Source organism: Leuciscus leuciscus (genome assembly GCF_965113295.1).
Source record: "Leuciscus leuciscus genome assembly, chromosome: 7".
In the NCBI taxonomy this organism is placed as follows: Eukaryota; Metazoa; Chordata; class Actinopteri; order Cypriniformes; family Leuciscidae; genus Leuciscus; species Leuciscus leuciscus.
Window position 1 is genome coordinate 28,639,311 of NC_138731.1, and position 19,360 is coordinate 28,658,670.

The window sequence follows — 19,360 nt, forward strand, 5'->3', positions numbered from 1 at the left end:
AAAAATAAATGTACTGTAAATACAAATGTTCATTTTCTTTTAGTGGTCAACCATGTTTACTTTACCCAGTACATTTTTACCTACTCTCTGAATCTGTATTTACAGACATAATTGACATTTTTACATTATAGAAAGCAATTAACATTATAGAAAGCAATTAAGAGTCAACAAAACTTAGAGGTGCAGTAGGCCACACAGCAACTTTTTGGCATTGCACCAAGCAAAAATGAATCGTAATCATAAAAAAAAAAAATAAAAAGAGTAAAGATCAAGCGCTTAACTAGGTATACGCATGTTCCATTTTTGTGGGCGTCCTCAGCAATGCTGACTAAGTCTATTACCATTTAAATATAGAAAAATTGTATTTAGTAAAAAAATATATTACCGTTTTAAATGTATTTCCTTAGGGACTATTAAAGCTCCATGTATTCAATCATCAGATTATAAATAATTGACAAGATCAGATCACAAACTTCCTTACAGGTTTATTTTCTCGCTTTGCATCTCTGGATTTCCACATTCCATGCAATAGATTTCAAAAGGAAAGAACATTTGTCAAACATAATCTCTGCAAAAAAAATTACAGAAAATCACACAGTATAGGAAGCAATTTCTTTCAACTTTTTTTTTTTTAACAGTGATCAGAGGTTAGTTTTTGTGCCTAGGTTTTAAAAATAATACAACCATTCATGCATTCAACCAACATTATGAACAACTTAAAATCCAAAGAATTCAAAAATATCATCAATATCATTCTTTGGCATATTTGGTTTCCGCAAGACAGTCTGTGAGTCAATTTTTTCTGACTTGGCTCCAGGTGCCATATTGTTTCTTGACACTTCATTTTTTGGGAATTGTTGTGGTTGGCTGCAGTTCCTCACTTGTTTCAATGACACAGACAAGTTTTTAACTGTTCTAGAGCACATCCTGGTAAATGCAGATCTAGATCTGATAGTTCTGTTGCGTGCCATGAAGGTTCTGAGGTGCCATCGAGTTCTCCAAAGTGCAGTGAAGGAACAGGAACGTTTTGGTGGGAGAGTCTTTGGAAGCATCAGTGCCTTGTGAAATTCTAACTTAAACTTCTTCAAACTCTTCTCCACCCTGAAAAAAAACAAAACAAAAAAAACAACAATTAGAAACACCAGCTAAGAATGACTCATAAATACATATTTCATTTAAAGTATTTTTATGTACCTGACACCTTCAGCTTCCAGACTTTCCATCCTCAGACACTTCAGGTGCAAGAAGGCCAGGTGCTTACGCTCTCGATGAAACTTGCAGCTCCGGCACCAGTGCATCACTTCCTTCAGATGGGCAGCCATGTTTCTGAACGAGGACACCTTCTCCAGTGACTCCAAGAACTTCCTCTTCTGACAGACTGCAATTTGGCTTGAGAAGTCCGATTTGAACAGTGGATCCACAGACATCTTTGAAAATAATGCATCAATATTAAAGGGATGGTTCAGAGTAAAATCAACCTAGGGTCCTTTGCACCTCGATCTCGAGCCAAACACCCCGCAGAAGCTTTTTTTCCCTTGGTTGAACATTATTCAAGTTAGAGCTTATTTAGAGAAATCAGCCGGATGGCTTAGTGCAGGCGCTAATGGATCCAAGGATGTATCTTGTAAATTACCCCACTAATAATGCCCAGAATGGTACCAAACTTATACAGTAGTACAAATAGGTTCTGTACTCATACAACGAGGCATTGGAAAGTTTGTAAGTACATCAGGAGTTTATTTAACTGACAGCTCATGCTACTGCTAACCCGGACATTTGGCCCGAGGTCATGGTGCAAAGGACCATAGGTTGATTTTACTCTGAACCAACCCTTTAACCTATGACTGCATTTCTATGAATAGGTCAGCATATTATTGTTCTCAAAACTATACTTCAGTTTGATCTGTCATATGGCAAGATACAAATCAAGATCAAATACCTGTTTGGTGGTTTTGCAAGATTGTGGAAGCACAACCTTCATGTCCAGTCCATAGGGTGAGACATCTGAAGAATTACAACAAGCAAATATGATTACATAGTATATACATATACAGTAACATCAAAGTAGTATAAAATATGCAAAATCATCATTGGTAAAAAAAAACAAAAAAAAAAACCTGGCTGTTGTTGTAAAACTGCAGCCCCCAGATCCAGACTAGAACCTTCATCAAGACCAGCAGAAAATATTGGCATCATCTCTCTCTCCTCTTCTCCATTATTCTCTTCATGCCCTCTGTCCCCAAACAACCTGCAAAGGACTGATAATTTGGACTTTATTGGCCCTCTTGGGACCTTTAAAAGGTCTTTGGTGCCTTCTTCCATCAGTAGACCAGGGTGTGCGAGGCACAGGAACTCTTTCAGGTCCCCAGGCAGGGTGAAGTCAGTCAGGTAGGCCATGGGCTTGGACTGTGACACCTTCTGGAGGAGTTCAGTGGCTCTTTTGTACATGGGGACGAGGGCTCTCAGAATACCTCTGAAGAACACCCTAGAAAAATAGTGATACAAATTTTTTTTTTAAATAAAAAAGCATTATACCATTACAGAATTATATTTGTTGTTCATTGTTCAGGAAAGGTTTAAAATATTCAGAACATTTTCTGAAACAATTCTTAACATTTTGGCATTTCATTTCATGCTAGAAATACATGCTCACAAATACACCCAGTCACACACACACACTATTGTTTCTGTAATACAGTTATTTATAAAACCTAACTCATATCATAACCCTAAATGTGTGGTGACTTCAGCAAAATTTCTGCTAAATATATAGGTAAAAAATGTCCAGTGTCTATTGTCAATAATGTAGCAATGCAAACATCTTACACAGAAGTCAATTTTAAATATTGAATATGTTATTTAAATGAGAGTATGACAAGCAGTTATGGGGATTTCAGGATTCCCCAATTCAAGTAGATAGGACTTGGTCTTGAATGCCTGAAAAAGCTTCCCGGAGGCATTGCAAATATGGCCACCGAGTGAACAGACTCTCTTTCAAGGGACTTTGATCAAGCTCACTTCTGGGTACATACACATTTGTCTATAAAACAAGGTCAAAAAGGTACAAAAAAATTAAAATACAACATCAAATCAATTTCCTTGATTATGCTGAACACACTAAGGCACAATTATTCCAAATTTCAACAATCAAGTTTGCACAGAATATATGAAATGATGCTCCTTCCATAAAGTTTCCGAAATTTGCCATTTTCATACATCCCATATCATACATATGGGAATCCAACAGAGACATGGTCAATAATAACGGTACATAAACTCACCAGAGACGACTGAGCATGCTGAGCATCACCACATTCAGCACAATGAACTCGCGCAGCTGCAGGTGCTGTCGTGTCAGTCTAACTGGGGTGTGAAGGATCACAGTCATTCACAGTTCTTTGATCATACTTTTTATATATTTTCAAAGCAAAGTAAATGGTTGTGAATGTGAACATTTAGGATACATGAAAGCCTGGGTGCACCGCTCCAGCGTTCGGGCTGAAAGACTCGAGGCTCCAAGTAGTTTGAGACAGAGCCACTCCAACATGGGCTGACTGGGAACATCACACTCGCCAACCTCTGCTCCAGCATCCCTGCGCAGAAACCAACACGCATTCTCAAAACCATAAACGGACAAAAAGTATTTTCTTTGAAGATAGACTTTGTGAATGTGCCATATATACAAGAGAAACGAACAAGAAATAAATGTAGGCCGGGACTTTATTTTGTCCATCTGGAATTTACTGGATGGTTGTGGTTTGCTATTGCTATGATCTCATGTGAGTGACAGGTTGTCTCGCCCTTGTGCTGGTAAACTCATCATCAGAGAGAGAGAGAGATGTCCTTGCAAGAGGGTGGGGGAGTTATTTCGATAAGATTATGATAGCACATAAAGTAAAAAAAAAAAAAAGATATGTGCACTGATAAATCATTTATAATAAACACTGCAATATTCCATACAAAAATAATAATAGTTCATTCTGATTTCATGGTGCTTTAGCATACACACCTTACCTCTGAAATTTGTTTGGACACAGTTCCTGCAGATCTTCCACTGCTGCTTGTAACTTCATCTCTTTTAAGCGGTTTACACATTGTTCAACCTGCAGATGGTGCATATTTCATACATTTCATATAAATTAAAAACAGGGATTTTATTATGGGCCTGGAATAATTATGTAATAACTTATGTAATACATTAAAGCACTGGGCTCCGACCTGTTTTAATGCTCGGAATGGCTTGTGTTGTCTGAAGCCGTTGTTCAAAACGTAAAGTAGTTCGTAGAGCACACGGATTTCTGTCTGCAGAACTTCACTACATAACAGGGTCAACACGGCCTCACAGTCAGCCAGCAGACAGTTAATCAAGACATCTAGACAGAGAAACATCATTTTTTTTATAGAGTGGCATATTGCACACTTATTATACACGTTTACTTAAAAAGTTCATAGTTAATAGAGTTGTTATTTGGTGAAACATGTAGCGACAGTTATATTGAGTACATTCACCAAACAACTTGCACATAATACACAATAAGCACGTGCAATTACTATACAACATGGGAACATTTAACCTAATGTAGTAATAATACAAGAATTACACATTATGCAGAAGACTACGCTAACACTAGTAAACAAGTCTTATATTGGACAACGCGACCGTCTAATGAGTTCAAAAGTTACGAGTTAAATGCTTTATCACTGCCGACAAATTATATCACGTCACGGCGCACCGTTTCACATGAATCTAACGGATCCACGTGTTCAGGTCTGTCGCGGGAAAACACACTGTTCGCTTTATATTTCATTACATGCCGTGTATGTACTCTTCATAGTAAAGTGAAGTAAATATATGGGTTAAAATATTAGAATATACCCGTTGAACCAGTAAAAGGGATTCGAATCGAAGAAACAGCACTTGGAAAAGGAATATTAATTTTATTCCAGGGTTCCTGCGCCATCTTTACAGTTGACTGCCGGAAACTCGAGAAAGAACCAGCCAATCATAAGATTGTTCGTACGATTACGTCATAGTTCTTAAAGGTACATACACAGCATTCGTACGCAAGAAAAAGCTGGTTCTCTATTTCTAAAGGAGGTTGTCACCAAGTCTTGTTCTATTGCTTATTGGATTAAATTTGTTGATGGCCTTGATTGGGAAAGTTTTTTTTTTTTTTTTTTTACAAGGTGAAAGAAATTTGGTTCAAGATAATACAAATTCTACCCTGTCAAATCTTTCCTTAGTAAGTTTCAGAAAGACATTGATGTGCAGCTATTTTTGCTCTTTTTTGAAAACAGTATCCCACATTTTCTGGCATCTATGTTTATTAAGGAAAAGTTAGGTCTACTCTTTAATTTTGATTTGCATTTTGAAAATGTAATTTTGTATGATAACAGTGTGAATAAGAAAGCTATTGTAATTTATCTGTTAATTTTATTAGTCAAATTTCACATTCATATGTGTAAGTAAAAAACTTTTCTCAGCAGTCCTTAAAGATTTTGAAAATGAGTTTTCTAGTACTATTAAGACCGTTCATCTGTGTACTGTCTTTAAAATCTTTGAATGGTACAAAGGTCTTGTATCTCTATGAATGTAAGACAGTGTTTTTTAGTTTTTTTTGGCATGTAATTTTTTTTTGTGTGTGTGTATATTGTATTGTTTTGTTGTTTAAAGCATAATACAAATAATAATAATAAAAAGCATTTATATGCGAAGCGCACAACATAGAATTAGGGAATAATTCATCAATTATAAGAACATACTGTTTTTACAAGCTGTAAGAAGATAAAAACAAAAAAGACAACATCATTTCAGATCTTTTTCCGCTTTTAATGTAATATTGAAATCAACCAAATTCACCTAACAAATACGACATTTTAAGAAAACAATACTTAAAATAACCTAATTACACTGTGCACACCTCTCAAATAATACCAGTTGGTGGTAATGGGGATTTGGTTGTGTTTCATAGGGGGGAAAAAACACTTAAATAAAAATAGCTGTTATTATTTATAATAAGACTTTACTCAAGCTTTCACTGTAATACTGCAATGTCTTCATATCCTATTATACTTTGAATTATCAAAGTGACAACATCCATTACTAACACATTTACTGTTGCTATTCCAGAATATAGGCCTATAAGTCCTGCATTGATTCAGTCTTCCACATATCACCAAGGGTGATTCGATTCATAAGCTTGCGAATCGATTCCATTCTTGATTCAATATCGATTAATTTGACAAAATATCAGTTAGGGCCTACATGTTTATTTTTCTCAAGGAAACAAACCTCTCAACTAATGCTGTAAACATACAGGGAAACCAGTCAGCTGGTATTGTTATTAAAGGTTAACATTACCAACTCATTCATATACAATTAATTAATATAACATGTTTTTTAATGATGTAAGAGTAACAATATATTAAATGTAATATAGTACATATATTTATCAAAATGCTCCTCTCTAGAGTTAATTTGTCTAGCAAACTAACCTGCTATGGTCATAGAAAGGCTATGTTTATGTAACAACCAAACAAAACGATATATATATATATATATATATATATATATATATAATATTATGATCTTTATTATTCTTATATAAATGATCTGAAATGGAGTTAAAATAATGAGGTACAGCGTAACATAATGAGGGTTAGGGTAAGGCTCAGCATCTCACCATCTTTTTTCATCCAACAGTAAGAATAATATTTATTTACTTATAAATGCACATTTCATTTGTGTTGTAGTACCCATGCAATAATCTGTGGATTGACTTCCTCCAGTACCGATTCTTGTGTTCTGCCACGCACTTTGAGTCCATGGTTAGCATTTTTGACCCAGTGAACAACAGAAGGGGTTTTCATGTCGTGTCTAATCGTTTCTAGAAGTCTCTGAAAAGAAAGCAAAGGATAAGCTTTGTATTTTATTAAAGAAATATAAAATACGAAAGAATGTGATAGATTAGGTATAATCAAGGTTTAAAAATTTTAACAAGTTAAAGGGCTAGTTTACTCAAAAATCATCATTTCTTCACCCTCATATTTCAAACCTGTATGACATTCTTTCTTCTGTGGAAACCAAAGATATTTGGAAGAATGCTGAAAACCAAAAGGTATTACTGACCATTGACTTTCATTGTGTAAAAACAAAGCAAAAAAAAAAACACATTGTTTTGTGCTCTATAGAAAAAGGTCCTACAGGTTTGGAACAAAGTGAGGGTGAGAAAAGTATGAAAGATTTCTTATTTTTGGGTGAACTATTCCTTTTAAAGGTTCAACAAGAAGAACTTTAATTTAAGCCCCAGATCAATGGAAAACTTCTCATCCGTGTTCACCTTTTCACATAAGTTATCTGTAGTGCCGGAAACAAACAGCACAGAAGTTTCCGACAGAGCAATCAGGCCTCTGCTCCGCTCAACATATGTTAGTGGTTTTCCTGGTAGATGCAGTGGGAATGACAAACACAGAACCCCCTGGACTGCAGCCTTCTGTCTCTGCATACGTTCACACACAGCAACAGCTGTACGAGCACCCATAGAGCGCCCTGGAAACAAGTAGACAAAGAGAATTTATTAGACATAAGCAAATGTATTTCCGAGAAGTAAAGCCTCGAAAAACCAAAATGGAATCTGTACATTTTTCAGTTCCTCCTTCAAAAATAGAACACTTTTGCTCAATCAAACAAACAAATTCATCTCTCACAGAAAATCTGGTATACTTTCTCAGGCTTGTCAAAAATACCATTAGAGTGTTGGAGAAAAAAAGATTTAGTCCTACCTCCCAAGAAAATTCTGTTTGGTGCAAATCTCTCATGGCTCTTTAAGTAATTCTGGTAGATATAGCACAATTGCAAGTATTATTTATGTAATAATACATTGGTATCGTTTTGGTCTACTATTAAAAACAACACAATAATAAAATGTGGTTGCAATATAAACATTTCATGTGCATATGATATTGAAAAATAAGTTCTTACCACAACGGTGAGATAAGCTCTGCATCTGTACATGAAGTTCACGGCCCTGCAGGAGAATCGCAGGCACAGAACTCCTGAACGTGCGAGAGCGTGCGCGAGGCTCTCCAGCTGTCTAGCGTGCATGTCTCCGCCCGCGCCGTGAGTCAACACCACGGCGGTGCATTCAGCGCTGAGGTCAGCAGGGACCGTGAACGCGCACTCCAGCTCTTTCTGCTCGAACGGGATGCTCACACTCTCCTGTAATATTCCGCGATTAAAATCTCTCAAAAAGTGTCAAAAACTAAGCTCTCATAAATACATTCTTCGTAAAGCTTGGCATTACAAAATGCACTAATTTTTCCCATTTGTTTAATGCAGTGCAAATTTTTATAGAGAAAATACCTCTGAAAACTCCATTTAGGGGTTAATGGTTGCGTCAAAGAGTATAGAAGTTTAATGTGAGTTCTTGCGTGGTTGAAGGAACGGGCTCGGGGATCCAAGCAAAATTCCCGGGTAGAATTGTCTCACTCACACGTGGACGGGACAGACATATGCGGATCATATGAATCACGTTGTTAACAGCGCCACCTAAAGTAAAGGAGCAAGCATGCGCCTCAGGCATCCTAAGAATTCGGACACATGGAGCACACTTGTCATCGTTTTATTATTTTAAGGAAACACTTCAAAAACAAAGCCTTTCAAAAAAGTTAGTTTGTTTGGATCTTAATGTTAGATTTTTACTCAAACATTTCTCAAGATAGGTTTAAGTCAGTTTCTATATAGGCATACACCTTAAAGTCTTCTCTAAAAAAAATTGTCTTATTTATTCTAATTATTCTGTTATAATTAATTTTTCCGAATAAATAACAGGATTATTCTGGTCCAAACTTGGTGGAACATATGTCTCCATTGAGTATTGCATGGTTATTTTATATTAAAGTTTACTCTGATTTTAAAGCAATAAGCAAGCCCTTCTATCAAACTTTCTATACAAAAATGGTCCTAATATATAATTCATATAAACCAGACCAGCAAGAGTGTAGAAATAGAAAGATTTAATACAAAAAGAGAAACATTCAGTTAAGACATTGCAGTCACAAGACACTTGATGCACCAAGTATGTGGCCTTAGAAACATGTTCTGGTGCAAATCCATCTAAATGTGATGGCCGCTGTTACATGATGAAACAGGAGGTCTCACAGCTCATCTCTGACCTACAGTATACAAAAACAAAAACAATTAGACATGTTTAAATGATCCAGGACTAATGCATTGCAGACTTAAAGAATTCATATAAACATTTTATCAGAGTAATTTGCTGATCAGTCCAAGTCATAACAGTGTATTGCCCTCATAAATCCAGTTTGTCTGCTTTATGAAATGACAATAAACCCATCAGATACTTAATTAACTTTACTTGTACATCATTATGCCATTTGGTGGTAAACTGTTGCTACCTTACAACTTTTATAGTCCCTGTCGTTTTTTAACAATACATATTTTATTTTATTGTGCAGAAAATTCAAAGATTAACAGTATTATGTAACTATATAAATAGTATAAAACAGAATAAACTGAAACTTTGTTAAAAAATGCAAAAGTGCTTAATTTGAATACATGTCTCAATAAGGCTGCATTTTACTGCATGTCTTGATGCCCAATTCCGATTTGCTGACTATATCCAATTTTTTTGACGACCACTTTACAACTTTTAAAAGTGACCCATATCCGATATCTGCATTTTAACAACACTTAGTGAAACAACCAAGGTAGACATTAGGGATGTTCATTTCAGGGTTTTTTTTTTTTTCTTAAACGGCATCCGTTAACCGATCATTAACCGATAACTGGCAAGATTTTAAATTAGAATTAAATTAAATTACAATGGATAAGTGTGAATCTGTGATCCATTAAAAATAACTAAAAATGTTGTCCAGGGGTTTAGTTTAACATGCGCAAATAGCAGCATAAACACAAAGTCGAAACACAAAGTTTTATGTTGATAATGGAATGCGAGTGAAGTACAAAGCCCATCATTTACACAATAAATAATAGTTTAGCATCCAAATATACAGTGAATATGGAAACATTTGGATTTGTGCCGAATGAGGTAGGCTACATCAGCCCAATGCCGGTTTCTGTTTTAGTTTAGCCTTTTAATTTGTTTTGGCTTGACGTTTATATAGCTAGCCTACATTTATTTTTCATTCTTGTTCTGTTCTGAATATCCGTTGAATTTAAAAGATGTTGTTGTGGAGTGAGGGAAACTAAAATAGCCTAGTGTTTATGATTTCAATTTATTTACCTGTATACTTTATTTCTGAATGCAATAGCCAAATAAAATGCGACTTGTACGCAACTTGAGTTGACGTCATTCGCCACCGTGGCTTTTTCTATATTATACGACTCACATTGACAGGGGAATATCCGATCTGTCCGCTTACATGGCAGGCGAAAATCCATGTATATTTGATCATATCAGATTTATTTCAACAAATTAATGAGGCCTGAAACCGATCTGAGAATATCGGAATCCATGTGTTTTTTTCCTGCTTACACATTCGACGATCATATCCGATCTGTGCCACATTAGAGAAAAAAAAATAATTCGGAATTGGGTCACTTGAACCATGTAATGTAAATGCGGCCAATGGAGTTTGGTTATGATATTTTATTTTGATGGATACCTAAGAATAGACTATTGTGAAATGATGACTTTTTAGTATCAATCTCTACTATTATGTAAAACAGGTTCAATTACTAACAATGAATGTACACATTTTGGTGATTTCTTTTGTATCTTTGGTGATTTCTTGATTTCTTTGGTGAACAGACCTGTTTTCTTGCGCAGTAACATGGGAAAAGTTCATCCTTTGGCTGCTCCACCAGCTCCATGCCATCTCTAACCTTGGGCTCAGTGACCTGCAGTTCAGCGTACTTCTAAAAACAAAAACACAGAGCTAGATGAGTGCAGAAAGTTTATTTGGTGTACACAATTTCAGCAGTAAAAATATATCATTTATTTCTCAATATGCAAGTTCAGCTACACAATTTGTGATTAGTCACACACCCTTTTTCATTGTCTTAGTGAAGCTCTATTATTTTTATTTTTACTTTAAATTTTTAATTAACTGCAACATCATCACACTAAACAAGCATCTTTATCTGCAGTACGAATCACATAAAATTCAAGTAGCCGCTGTGGTCTTGACCTCCAACACTTCCACACCTCAAACGCACACAGGTTTATTGCTGAGAAGTGCTTTGAGGCCAGAACGTGTGTTTAAAGATTAATGTTTGGGCCGATGGTTATGGAAAACCATAAAGTGCTGAGGCTCATGACCTCAGGGATACTTGTGCTCAATGACTACTGTGAGCACTCAGGAAACTTGGGACCAGCTAAAAATTATTATTTAAAAAAATCTGATGGAAAAAAAGGAAAATATTATATTTAGTGAGGTGAATGCCTTTACAGATATTTAGCTCTCAGTGTTAAAAAGGTCAAATAATAATACATTTTATTTGTAATGCGCCTTTCTCAAGCTCAAAGTGTACATGTCAACATGTACAGAAAAAAATAACAAATCAAACAATACATAATACACATCAAAAATACATATGTATTAAATAAAATATATGGACAACAAAATTACTGTTAATAATAAATGATTAGATATAAATCATATATATTTAAAAATCTTAATTTCTTAATTATTAAAATATCAATGCTGTTATTATAATCATTATTAATTGTGTCCTTTGTTTTGAGAATGTTGATATACAGAGTAAAGAAACAAAACCACCAATTAGTGATTACTGATTTAGAATAAGACTTTTTTAGAATAAATTTGAAAAAGTTTTTGTGGTTAATTTACTAGATATCAAGTTTCAGAACAATTCACAATTAGGAAATAATGGGGAAAATAGATCCAACACTGAATATGTATAAAGTAAATACCCACAGCAGACCTAGAAAGATTGAATCTTACAGAAACACGCTCATGAGTCTTTATTATATGATAAAGTAAAGTGCTTCTAGTCATATTACCATAGTCTTATCAACACATACAGTAAAATTACCGCTTAATGTGTGTGCCGTGCAGATGGCAAGACGTGCTCTATCTGACCTTTGGCTTTCGAGTCCTTGAGAACATAAAACTTGGAAGAAGATTGAAGATCAAGAGAGGATAAGATATACACACTGATAAGTTCATAAAATCTAAATAATGTGAGCAGAAAAAGAGGAGTTAAAAAACTAATTTAAATCAAATTTACAACTTTTCAAGACCTGAAGAAAGGAAAATACTGTACGCACATAAAGAACAAACTTACCATCAACTTATTCTCAAAATACTTTGTATTATATGTAATATGTAAACAGAACTTGAATGGCTGTTTGAAACATTTAAGTAGCCTACTGTTAAGAAACAGAAAGTAGTGCAGATACTTTGTTTACGGGGTTAGAGGGTAACAGCGCGCCATCTACTGTCAGAGAGTTTCATTCAGTGCGTCTCCTTCACTCGTTCATAATTCTCATCCAAGTTGGACTTGCTTACATCAGAGTGCGGATGCACACGCAATGTTGTAAATTTTAACCAGCTGATGGAAAAGTATTCTTAAAATCTAAATAATTAGAAATTCACTTTCATTCCCAAAGTACCTAATTTAAAAGCCTTGTGGCATAAATTGCTTGGCTTCGTTGCTGTCATTAGTTGTTGGCAACCATCTCTGAAACGGGTCATCTTCGAGATATTGAGAGTAAAATTAGCACTTCTGGGAGTTAAATTAGCACTAACTTGTAGTTACCCCTCCCTTACTCATCTCTGGTGAAGCGTGCACTGTGATGTACTATGAAAAAAATACACAGTAAAGTTTCTTAAAATTTAATGCCTAGCAGAAAAATACATTATTAAGGCTTTTTAATGCCCCGTGGAAACCCTGCATACAACCACAAATCTGTAGTGTCAGCGAAACAACGACCTTTCCGCTCTTGGTGTACTAGTCATTGCCACAACAGACACACCAGAGCACTGAACTGAAGAAAGAAAATTAAATATTACCTGGAAGAGTTTGAAGTAGTAACAGAATATACTGTCACCCATCAGATGGGTTCGTGCAAACTGCTGACCTGCCAGGGCAATTTTCTTCGCCTATAAGATAAAAAAAAAGAAAAAAAGAAAAGGTTGCAGGATTGTTTGTTCAGTTAACAATTGCTTCAATCAAGGGTGTTGACTGCAAACCCTTTCACTCGAATCTCACACTACTGAACAGCAACATAACAAGGCTGCATGTAAACCTTCTGCTTTGAAAACAGAAGAAGAATAACTTCAACATCTGTAATTCAAACAGTTCTGTATGTATGTGTCCATGTATAATATATATATACATATATATATATATATATATATATATATATATGTAATATATACTATACTATAAACCTTAGGGCAACCTTCCAGCCATATGCTTATCCATCCATTATATTACATTAACTATATAATGCATATTATTAATTAAACTATTGAAAACTAGTGTCTTATCATATTATTCATACTATTTTTATAAAAGCAATATGCGACTATCAAGAGGGGTTTAGGTTCTCTGCTGTGTCTCATACCTAAAAACAAGGTAAAATAACTGCAATGCATGACCTTGATTCGAGATTTTTCAACATTTATTTAAAATATTGATAATCCAAATATGGTCATACCAGATTAAAAAAAATCTGTGCTCCCAAAATTTTTTATTCACTTTATTTTGTGTTCAAATGAGGTGTTTGTGTGTGAATGGGGATGATGTACCTCCTCATCGTGGTCTCTAGCCCACTGGATCTTCTCCACTAGGTCACTGAGGTCAGCTTTAAAGGGGATGTAGTGCACCCACGGCTGGAGTTGCTTGTAAAAGTGCTCATAATAGATGGAGTCGTGTTTTAACACCACACTGTCACCTGCAAGCAGATAAGGTAATCTGTATGCTGCGACCGTCCCGTCCACATTTATCTGGTACTTATACTGTTAAGAGAAACATACACGTCACCTCAGTTAAAAAATAACACTACATGAAACATAAAAAACCTATGCTGTGTGTATTGAAGCTATGTGCAATTCACGCACCTTAAAGAAGTCGAAAAAGGACACATGTTTGACGAGGGGCCCATAAAGGCTCTCATCATGTTTGAAAAAGAAGAAGTTGGTTAAGGCGGCATCCAGCATGGCAGAGTTCGCTCGTGCCAGTTTAACCAGCTCAAGACGCTCTTTCCTGCTGTCTCGCCCTCTCCAGAATGCTTTGCTCATCTTCTGCTCCCACGCTGGACCTGTGTGTCCCTGGACAGACATCATGTCCAGGCTCACTCTGCCACAAAACAAAATGATCAAAGAACAAATATTTTATTTCCTAATGTTATGTAATGATTCAATGATTTTACTATACATAATACTGAACTTTTCTATTATTTTTCCCCTCATCACATTTTTTGTTGTAAAATTTGTGTAAAGGTTAGAATAGATATTGCATCTTGATTTCATGAACAGAAACAAATTTTACTTAACATCAAATTAATTTACATCTTATAAAATAATTCACTCATTATCCACATCTGAGACCAATAGTGAAAATACTACCTTACTGCATTTTTCTAATTTTTTCTATGTTAAACATTTTCCTAAAAGTCTTTGTACTCCATAAAAAGTTTTACGTCGTTCCATAAAAAGTTAAAAAAGATTTACAATTCAGTTTTCTTTACCTGCCCATAGTCTCCAATACAGACTCGGTGAGGTCATAAGTTGGCATGACGATGTCTTGTGTGTCATTGGAGCCACACCATGAAAAGATTGGGCTGGGCATCTCAGAGGCCCGTCTCTTTTCCAGGGGCCAGTCCCCCAAATTCACAAAAAATTCAATGTCTGGAAGCTTGACCTGGTCACACAAAAAAGCATTAAATCCATGCTTTGGTAACATTATAAATGTCTTTACTGTCACTTTTAATCAGTTGAATGTGTCCATGCTGAATAAAAGTATTAACTTCTTTTAAAAAAATGTGTTTATGTACCCCAAACCTTTGAATGGTACAGTAGGTAGTGTATGAAAATATAAGTACTGAATACTACATAAAAGTATTTTTCTTTGTAATATGTGCACAAATAAAAAAAATGTGTGCATGCCTCCCACCGCTCTATGTTACAGTGCCATCTAATGGTTCTGAAGGTAAATGACTGAGAACATACTACATGAAGTGTTTATAAATAACATTATTATTATTACTTCACATAATTTATGTACATACATTTTTTTAAGTTGCAGTATACGGAGCTAATACTCACTTTACGTGTGAGGGACAGAAGGAAGGCATCCATGAAGATCCTGAATCCAACATGTTCTCCATGTGTTTTTATATAAACCTACAGTAACAAATCATACAAAGGCACATGCCATTATGAGACATATTCCAAACTTTGGCATCTACTTGCTTCTTTATGTAGTTCTAGGCTACAGAAAGATTGTAATGAGCACATTGAATGTGTATATGTGTGTGTACCTGGTTGTTTTTGATGGTGTAGTGGCACAGGCTATGTCTCTTCCCGAAGCGCTGAAGGATCTCATGGGCATTACGATCTGGATCCACACTGGGAAAGATAGATAAATCACTCTCTATCTGAGAGAATGAGGCCGGACAGTGCATGTTCTTCTCCCATAATGCACCACTGGGCTCTGGGCAGTCACATGATTCGTGATACACTGCACCTGGGTAGTGAGAAATAGGTTACACATTGTTCATCTCTGTATCATGAAAGTAGACTTGATTCTTCTCACCTCTAAGCACATAAGGTGATTTCCCCACCAGCTTGTCTTTCAACAGAATGTGAATGTGCAGATCTGTGTAACTGGCGTACATGCGGTACCGAACTAAAAAGGATCCGTCGTTCCGGTCTAAAATCTGGATCCAGATTCTGGCATAAGGGTCTGTTGGAGATGTAATTGTCACTTCGAATGTTTTCTCTCCAGGAGAAGTCGTGAAACTAAAGATAAGGACATTCAAAATGTCAAAGACATTATTATTTGAGCCATGACAGAATTAAACTGATGCCTTAAAATTAATTCTTAAACAAAATGCTTTCACCACCCTGGGCGAAAATCAAAGAAAGACCTGTCCTGGGAATTCACCAGGCATTTGCTGTTTCATTTATCACAGAACACAGTCTCTGCTACAATGCAGTCTAGAGACAAACGTACAATCATAAAAGACTGACAGACTAATCAATCACTACTGATTTGTCCTTTAGCGGATCTAGATTAAATAAAGGCTCTACAATGGTTCTTCGTATCACTTTAGGATCAGCAGATAAGCCTATTTTTATGCTTTATATATAGTACTTTTTAGTTGATGCTCAGTTCTTTAGACCTGTGTATTAGTCTCTGGCAAGTACCAAGATGACAACAGAATAAGATGATCTAGGTGAAACTCTGAAGGTTCTACTACTGTATGATTTCATTTTTTGTTCTAGTTGGAACTGAACAAATGTGAGCTTTTTTTTATTTATTTTTTTACTAGAGGATAGAACACATTCAAAAGTGAAGTGTTTATTTTATAACACTTTACGTATTTGTGTCTGCACAGTACACATCAGGCTGTTTTCTCATGCACTGAGCCAGAAATTGTCACTTCAGTAGCATTTACAGTGCTGGTCAGAATTATTTGCCCCCTTGGTAAATATGATCAAAGATGGCTGTAAAAAATACATCTGCATTGTTAATCCTTTTGATGTTTTATTAAATAAATTAGCAAAAATCTAACCTTTCATTGAAGTAAAAGAATTGAAAGTGGGGGGGGGGGGGGGGGGGGGGAAATCACATTATGAAATAAATGTTTTTCCTCCAAAACACATTGGGAACAATTATTTGCCCCCTTTTATTAAATACTTTTTGCAACCTCCTTTTCCCAAGATAACAGCTCTGAGTCTTCTCCTATAATTCTTGATGAATTTGGACAACACCTGACAAGAAATCAGAGACCATTCCTCAATGCAGAATCTCTCCAGATCCTTCAGATTCTAATAATTGTTCCCAATGTGTTTTGGAGAAAAACATTTATTTCATAATGTGATACACCAATCTGTGTAGCCATAACCATAACGTGATAGCACTGTACATACACCAAACTTTCCCATCCAATTCTGAAAGGGTTTCACATAGAAGTCTGTTCATGTATCATCCGCCTGATTTATATAACATTTTATTTCCTAAAAACATGACTGTATTTACTGAAAAAAAATATTTTCTGACTATCAAAAATCCACTCTGTTAAACTCTTTAGCTCCAATGTCAACTAAATGAAATCTTGAACATGGCTTTATCCATGTTCAAATATCTGTCCAGAAAATGCAAAATCCATGCATATTTAATTAGACAATCTCATTTGGGTATTTAAACAACATTTCGGAAAACTTGTAATACATTTGTCTTAAATGTCCTGTGACCAGCCCGGTAAGTGTGGTGGTGATATTCACATATTTCTTCTATTCACATGTAACGTTAGTGTCTTTCCTTGCATAAAAAATGGACGTGAAGTTAAGTCTCGACGGGTTTTGAGTCTCGACTTAAAACTTTAATTTTACTGTAGTCAGATATTAAACACTAAGCCATAACGCCCCATTATGGTCTTTCTGCAGGACTTACTCACTTTCGTCCGGTGGTGTCCACTGTCTGTATGAAGAAGAACCGAGCAGGAAGGACAATGTTAGTCTCCAGTCCAGGACCCCAGATCAAAGTTTTGCTCGCGCTGGGCGCCGCTGCTGCCTCTGATCTCCGCGTCATGAAAACGATGCAAGGCATCAAGAGCAGCAAAAGTTTTCTCAACATGTTCATGGAGCGTGAGAGCACTTTCAGTAGTGGATGCTTTGTGGATGCTAGTGCATCACCTCATCAGAATGACAACCCTCTTAAGAGCTCATAATAAAACATTGCTTAAAAACACTAATGATACATTTTACCACATACTCACATTCACCGAAATACCAGCGGTTCGATGTGCAAACTAACCCACAGACAACCTCGTCGTGATAGAATCTCTGTAACAGACCCAATGCGCTCATGTGATTGGTCGTTCGCACCTTGCGTACGCTAATGACGCAACTAACTGGAAGCTGATTGGCTGTGTAATAGGAAGAGGAAAGACGTTTGCGCTATTCATCTTTTGTAGGCTGCACAGCGGATCCGTCAATCACAAATTATGATCTTATAACACGTACAAAAATGAACACGGTATTGTTACTACAGCAAACCTGTGGTAAATTAGTATTATCCATCACAGTCATAAAAAATTATTTTATTGAAGCGATTCCATCAACAATGACTTAATTGTCACTCACTGCAATGGTAGGTCTACCATGGTAAATATTTAAAGGCATTACAGTTTTTTCAAATTGCTTACACACAATTTCTGAAACTATGTACTGGCCATCGGGACTACCGGGAGATTCCCGGTGGGCCGGTGCGTGATGTATTTTGTTTTTAAATAATTAAAATATCAATATATTCGTAAGTGTATTATTGTATAGGCCTCTCATTGGCCGCATGAAGCTGATGCGAGCTGCGAGACTGACAGGTAGGTTAAACGTGTGATGAGCATATGTGACATGTTCACTGAGCATTGGCCAATCAGAATCAAGTTATAGACTTGCAAAGCGGCCGCTTTACAACTGCAGCGAATAAGGCAAGGCAAGTTTATTTATATAGCACATTTCATACACAATGGCAATTCAAAGTGCTTTACATAGAAGAAATAAAAAAAAATAAAAAAAATAAGAATAATTAAAACAGTTTAGAAAAATAAAATAACATACAGTAGCTACTTATAAAAAATAAAAATAAAAGAATATTATTATAGATCTTTCCTTCAAAAGGATTCCCTTAAGACTTAAATCTTTCAACCTTCTTTTAACCTTCAATCTTCTTACAACTTCCATCTATCAACTTTCCTTTAATTTAGTTTTCTCCCTCATTTACTCGCACGTTCTTTTCACTTTCTTTAGCACTCCGATTCACATTCTTTCTCAGAATACTGTTCTACTTTCAAACCCACATTAATACACGTCACTTTCACCTTCTGAGTGGGCATTTACAGTTACGGGCTAAATGCCCTGCTGACCATAATTAAAACCCTCTCTATCACCTTGCATATAGTTTGATCTTTTGAAAGCAAAACAAACAGTCGGACGAACAGCGGCACAGTGCTCATTCAGTAAATGCATAGCTAAACAGAAGTGTTTTGAGTCTGGATTTGAATGTGACTACTGTAGGAGCACATCTGATCTCTTCTGGAAGCTGGTTCCAGCTGTGGCTGGCATAATAGCTAAAAGCGGACTCGCCATGCTTAGAGTGAACCCTTGGTATTTCTAGCTGATA

General features: G+C 35.9%; 2 protein-coding genes across 4 annotated transcripts; both read right to left on the minus strand.

Moving 5' to 3' along the window:
* Positions 1–468: 468 nt before the first annotated feature.
* rmp64 (ribonuclease MRP subunit p64) lies at positions 469–5,013 on the minus strand. Its single transcript, XM_082176389.1, has 9 exons — positions 4,877–5,013; positions 4,219–4,373; positions 4,015–4,103; positions 3,465–3,593; positions 3,282–3,359; positions 2,118–2,485; positions 1,940–2,004; positions 1,195–1,427; positions 469–1,101 (listed from the first exon to the last, which is right to left on the minus strand). The coding sequence occupies exons 1-9, from the start codon at positions 4,959–4,961 to the stop codon at positions 717–719; spliced, it is 1,587 nt and encodes a 528-aa protein (XP_082032515.1). The 5' UTR covers positions 4,962–5,013; the 3' UTR covers positions 469–716.
* Positions 5,014–8,378: 3,365 nt separating this feature from the next.
* poglut2 (protein O-glucosyltransferase 2) lies at positions 8,379–18,042 on the minus strand. Of its 3 annotated transcripts, none has more exons than XM_082176392.1 (11): positions 17,958–18,036; positions 17,637–17,754; positions 15,770–15,975; positions 15,495–15,700; positions 15,280–15,357; positions 14,703–14,875; positions 14,074–14,311; positions 13,762–13,971; positions 13,021–13,110; positions 10,796–10,900; positions 8,379–9,174 (listed from the first exon to the last, which is right to left on the minus strand). In XM_082176392.1, exons 3-11 carry the CDS (start codon positions 15,849–15,851, stop codon positions 9,157–9,159), a joined length of 1,200 nt encoding a protein of 399 aa, XP_082032518.1. In that variant the 5' UTR covers positions 15,852–15,975; positions 17,637–17,754; positions 17,958–18,036; the 3' UTR covers positions 8,379–9,156. The 3 variants fall into 3 exon arrangements, with proteins under 3 accessions (XP_082032518.1, XP_082032519.1, XP_082032517.1); XM_082176393.1 differs by having other exon boundaries at positions 17,633–17,754; XM_082176391.1 differs by having other exon boundaries at positions 8,380–9,174; positions 17,637–18,042.
* Positions 18,043–19,360: the final 1,318 nt, after the last annotated feature.

Coding starts and splice junctions, on each gene's coding strand:
- rmp64 (XM_082176389.1), bottom strand. CDS start 4,961: ATGGCGCAGGAACCCTGGAATAAAATTAATATTCCTTTTCCAAGTGCT. Junction 2,486..3,281: donor AGCATGCTCAGTCGTCTCTG/GTGAGTTTATGT, acceptor CTATTTTTCTAG/GGTGTTCTTCAGAGGTATTC. Junction 1,102..1,194: donor CTGGAAGCTGAAGGTGTCAG/GTACATAAAAAT, acceptor GTTTTTTTTCAG/GGTGGAGAAGAGTTTGAAGA.
- poglut2 (XM_082176391.1), bottom strand. CDS start 17,821: ATGAACATGTTGAGAAAACTTTTGCTGCTCTTGATGCCTTGCATCGTT. Junction 15,701..15,769: donor ATCACCTTATGTGCTTAGAG/GTGAGAAGAATC, acceptor CTCACTACCCAG/GTGCAGTGTATCACGAATCA. Junction 10,901..13,020: donor ACTACTTCAAACTCTTCCAG/GTAATATTTAAT, acceptor TTTTGTTTTTAG/AAGTACGCTGAACTGCAGGT.